This window comes from Zingiber officinale, chromosome 10A, assembly GCF_018446385.1.
Source record: "Zingiber officinale cultivar Zhangliang chromosome 10A, Zo_v1.1, whole genome shotgun sequence".
NCBI classification, from domain to species: Eukaryota; Viridiplantae; Streptophyta; class Magnoliopsida; order Zingiberales; family Zingiberaceae; genus Zingiber; species Zingiber officinale.
The window spans coordinates 40,313,679-40,318,493 of NC_056004.1; the positions used below are offsets into that span (position 1 = coordinate 40,313,679).

Genomic DNA, 4,815 nt, shown 5'->3' on the forward strand with positions numbered 1-4,815 from the left:
CCAACTACCCTCATTAAAAAAAATATATATTAGAATTAATATCATATTTAAATATATATTATTTAATCAAATATTCAAATTAGATATGAATATGATTTTACTAGATTCACCTTCATATCCAATTATCCGAATACTTATACCCTATTATCTGATTATTTAATCGAGTCTAAAAAAAATCTTTCTATATCATCTTCCATTCAAATCAAATATTAAATCTTCTATAAAATTCGAAGGAAATTATCCGTTCTAACACCTAAATAGTCCGGACTAATAAAATATCTATTTACGTATCTTGATTTTTTAAAAAATTTAACTTATCAAAAATATTATATATAGAATATTTTTATACATAAAAAGAGTTAGTTATAATTTGTTAAATATTACTTTTTTTAAAAAAAAAAAAAATTAAAATTATTAAGTAGTGATTTAGTAGTCTATATAATAATTATGTAATAATTATTATAATATTATAGTAGTTATTAAATGAATTTATAAATTTAATAGCCACTAAATTGTTGCTGTTATCGGTGTCCGAGTCGTTGATATAATAAGTTTAATAACTGTTATAATAGTTTAGTTGTAATTGTTTATTCGGTAAATTACCTAGAAGTTCTCACGTACTAAGTTTAAACAAGACAAAATGACGTATCGAATTTTATTTTGCTTTTGGAATCAATTAATACAGTGAAATCATCGATTCAGATACTATTTATTAACAGAGTAATATTACGGATTGTTATAATGCAATAATCGATTTAAAATTTTAATTGATGTTTAAAAATTTACTGTTCTAAAAATAATATTTAAAAATATAAATATTATATTCTTCTAAATTCTCTAAATTTAGCAGTCTATTTCAATTACGAATTCTCTAAATTAATCAGTGGATTTAGGTTAAAATGGACTTATGAATTTAAAGAGTTTAAAATGAGATGATGTTTTTATATATTCTAGTTCAAGTTAAATTCCATAATCGATTGTTAAACTCTATGAATCGGAAAAATGCTTGTTTTGACAATTCCTAATTCGAGAAGCCCTTTCATTTTGGCATTTTCTTATTTAATCATTAGCAAAGAAATCCCGTGTTCTTTCTAGTTTCTGGTTTTCCGGTTTTCTGAGGCGGTTTCTTCGCCCACAGACCTTTAATTCCTTCCGCCATGGGCAAACCATGTTTCGGCTTCAGCGGCGAGGGAGAACTCGACAAAGCGTCTGGTTTCATGCATCAGCCGTTGATTTGGGGCCTTAAAAAAAGGATTCGGCCAGAGTGATGTTCTCTTACTTTTCCACTATAAATGCTTGCGAGCATCTCCATCTTCATCTCATCCCAGGAGTGGAAAAAAGAAGAAAAGCACTTTATAGTGTTCTTTGAAGGAATAGTGTGAGTTTTCAAGTGTCTGAGAAATGTCGAGCACCGCTGGTCAAGTCATCAAATGCAGAGGTTTGCTTTCTCCCCCTTTCCCCCAACTCCACACAAAATGATGATTTATAGTCAAGATGAATTCTTTTTTTTTAGAATCGAGGAATTGTAATGTGCTTTACTGAACAAAGATGGATTATTTTTTTTTTATTCTTGGCTAGCTGCTGTATCATGGGAGGCAGGGAAACCATTGACGATAGAAGAGGTGGAGGTAGCACCTCCTCAGGCAATGGAAGTCAGAATTAAGGTTCTCTTCACCTCACTTTGCCACACTGATGTTTACTTTTGGGAAGCTAAAGTAAGTTTTTTTTAATGTTCTATATAGATGTTATTCTGGCATATGAACTATCAATAAAATCTAGTTCTTGGAGATTGTATGTTTAATACTTTTGGCGTTCGTTTTGTATAGGGGCAAAAACCGATGTTTCCTCGGATCTTTGGCCATGAAGCTGCAGGGTACTAAATCTATGTCCCTTCCTTCCTTGCAGCTACTTTGCTCCTTAGATTTCAGTAATTCATTTTCACAGTCAAAAAACCAAAAAGAAAGAAGGAAAAGTTTTGCTAATCCTCAACTTCTTAATTCCATCTCAACAAGTTTTCTGCATGTTAAGTTATTGAAATTGTTTACTTGATCTCTTGATTGCATCATTTTGCTTCCAGCAAGGTAAATTTAGCTTATGTATTCCTAGATCGTAGTGTATTTATGTGCTTGCAACTGTTTCTGCTTTATCGTCACCATAAGCCATGCCATGTGTGTCCCGACTGTTTAGGGGCTTCATGAACCTTCGACTTCACTGTTTCTGCTTTATCATCTTTGATCAAATCATGTCATGTTTGTCCCAACTATCTGCGCCTTCATGAACTTCTCGAGTTCACCGTTTCTTTTGTACCAAGCCTATGCCATGTTTGTTCTGACAATTTGGGGCTTCATGAACCTTTCGACTTCCTTCACTGATTCTGCTTTGTCGTTATCATCATGCCATGCCATGCTCGTCCCGACTACTCGGGGCTTCATGAACTTTTGGACTTCACTATTTCTGCTTCTTCTTCATCATCATCAAGTCATGTTTTATCCCAACTATCTAGGGTTTTTGAACTTTTCTACTTATTAAAATATGTTGCAAACTTTGAATTACATTAGTATCAAGCATAGGTCACTGCAAAAAAATATATGAAGTTCTTAATTGCATTAGCTATGTTTATCTCTTGCTACCGAGAAAGCCTTGAGACTTTAGGGTAGGGTATATCTTCTCATTTGAATTCATAATTTTGTTGATTAGGATTGTAGAGAGTGTTGGAGAAGGTGTGACTGATTTGGTACCAGGAGATCATGTCCTCCCTGTCTTCACTGGAGAATGCAAGGAGTGTGCCCATTGCTTATCCTCAGACAGCAATATGTGCAGTCTCCTAAGGATAAATACCGACAGGGGAGTGATGCTCGCTGATGGTCAATCACGATTCTCAATCAATGGCCAACCCATTTACCATTTCCTCGGAACATCAACGTTCAGTGAATACACCGTAGTTCACTCAGGTTGCGTTGCAAAGATCAATCCTTTGGCTCCTCTGGACAAAGTTTGTATTCTTAGCTGTGGCTTCTGCACAGGTGAGGTCAATTTCATGTCTAGTTTTCAAAATTCAGTGAGTTAAGATAAACCATATGACAAATGTGATTGCTCTTGATGAGTTTTCATCTATTTTTTCAGGTTTCGGCGCAACTGTTAACGTTGCCAAACCACCCAAGGGATCAGCCGTGGCTATTTTCGGGTTGGGTGCTGTGGGCCTCTCAGTGAGTTTCTGTTTATGCGGCTCGAGTTTGATAACATTTAAATTGCTTATACTAAAAATTGACAAATGCCTCTATGCCTTGCTAATGTTAGGCTGCTGAAGGTGCTAGAGTTTCAGGGGCTTCAAGGATAATTGGGGTCGATATCAACCCCAATAGATTTGAAGAAGGTAAAATAGCAAAATTTAGGCTGTTGGAACTTGTTCATCTACATCTTATAAATTTATCATGTAGTTGCTTCTAGAATGTGAATGATCAGGCTATGCTCTTCAACTGCAAAAAAATGATGTTATTTGACACACTAATGGATTCTTTCCTTGATCAGCCAAGAACTTTGGAGTCAATGAATTTGTGAACCCAAAAGATTATGACAGGCCTGTTCAAGAGGTTTGTATCAAGATCTATTTACTACTACTATTCATACAAATCTAAATAACTCACCTCACATTCTATTCTTTTAGGTGATTGCTGAAATGACCAATGGTGGAGTGGATCGAAGTGTTGAATGCACTGGAAACATTGATGCGATGATATCTGCTTTCGAATGCGTTCATGATGTAATGCTCTGCTTCGAGCCTCGGGTCCCTAAAACTGATACTTGAGACTACCTTAACATTGTTGCTGTTGACATCACAGGGATGGGGTGTTGCTGTGCTGGTTGGGGTGCCTCATAAGGATGCTGTTTTCAAGACTCATCCTGTTAATTTCTTGAACGAGAGAACCCTTAAGGGAACTTTCTATGGCCACTATAAACCAAGAACTGATCTCCCCGGTGTAGTCGAAAAGTACTTGAACAAGGTAGACATACATACTTCAGCTTATTTGTTCACATCCTAATAGTCAATTTATAATATGAATAATTCACAAATATATATAATTCTTAATCCTTCAGGAGATTGAGTTGGAGAAATTTATCACACATGAAGTTAGCTTTTCTGACATCAACAAGGCATTTGACTACATGCTGCAAGGGGCCAGCCTGAGGTGCATCATCCGCATGGTCGATTAAGATAGGCCTCCTCTCAAGAAACTTAACGCATAATCAGTTGGAATGATCTTTAGAGTTCTCTGAATAAATATGTGATTATTGTTCTATAAAGCTTTTGATTTCTCGTTCTCTTCTTGTGTGGTCGTTGTCATTGTAAAAACTAAAAACCTTTCCTGAATGCAAATTTTACTTTATAATAATTATTTGTCCACTTATTCTGCACTGCAATGGTGGTTGTTCTAGCAAGTTTTATGGCAAGTCATTATGAGCATTTGAATACTGCTTACTCTCACAATGGATTGAGATCGGAAGAATAATTTGGATTCGTATATGATCCCATCTAGAAGTGGTGAACTGTGGACCACTAGTGAGCTGGTTGGAAGTTTGACGGAAGAAAACTTCGAGAAGAGAGCACCGTGGAATGTCAGCAAGTATCAACAAAAGGAAGGAGGGGAAAATTGTCAATAAGTAAGCTAGGGGGTCCTTGACGATCAAGTCAGGATAAGAGAGAAGAAGAGGAATAGTGGTGTAATAAGAGAAAAATGATAGAGTCTACTACTTGCGCTAGTAGAGAAGGATCTCTTTTATAATGTCTCCTGTAATTTTCGCATTTAATAAGGTATC

The 4,815-nt window shown here is 35.4% G+C and overlaps 1 protein-coding gene across 1 annotated transcript; it reads left to right on the forward strand.

Moving 5' to 3' along the window:
* Nucleotides 1-1,176: 1,176 nt before the first annotated feature.
* On the forward strand, nt 1,177-4,391 carry LOC122027033 (alcohol dehydrogenase 3-like). The gene is made up of 10 exons (XM_042585832.1): nt 1,177-1,438; nt 1,579-1,715; nt 1,827-1,873; nt 2,698-3,023; nt 3,124-3,206; nt 3,298-3,373; nt 3,529-3,590; nt 3,665-3,760; nt 3,840-4,001; nt 4,096-4,391. Exons 1-10 carry the CDS (start codon nt 1,402-1,404, stop codon nt 4,210-4,212), a joined length of 1,143 nt encoding a protein of 380 aa, XP_042441766.1. The 5' UTR covers nt 1,177-1,401; the 3' UTR covers nt 4,213-4,391.
* The last annotated feature ends 424 nt before the right edge of the window (nt 4,392-4,815 follow it).

Coding starts and splice junctions, on each gene's coding strand:
- LOC122027033 (XM_042585832.1), top strand. CDS start 1,402: ATGTCGAGCACCGCTGGTCAAGTCATCAAATGCAGAG. Junction 1,874..2,697: donor TTTGGCCATGAAGCTGCAGG/GTACTAAATCTA, acceptor TTTGTTGATTAG/GATTGTAGAGAGTGTTGGAG. Junction 3,207..3,297: donor TGGGTGCTGTGGGCCTCTCA/GTGAGTTTCTGT, acceptor TGCTAATGTTAG/GCTGCTGAAGGTGCTAGAGT.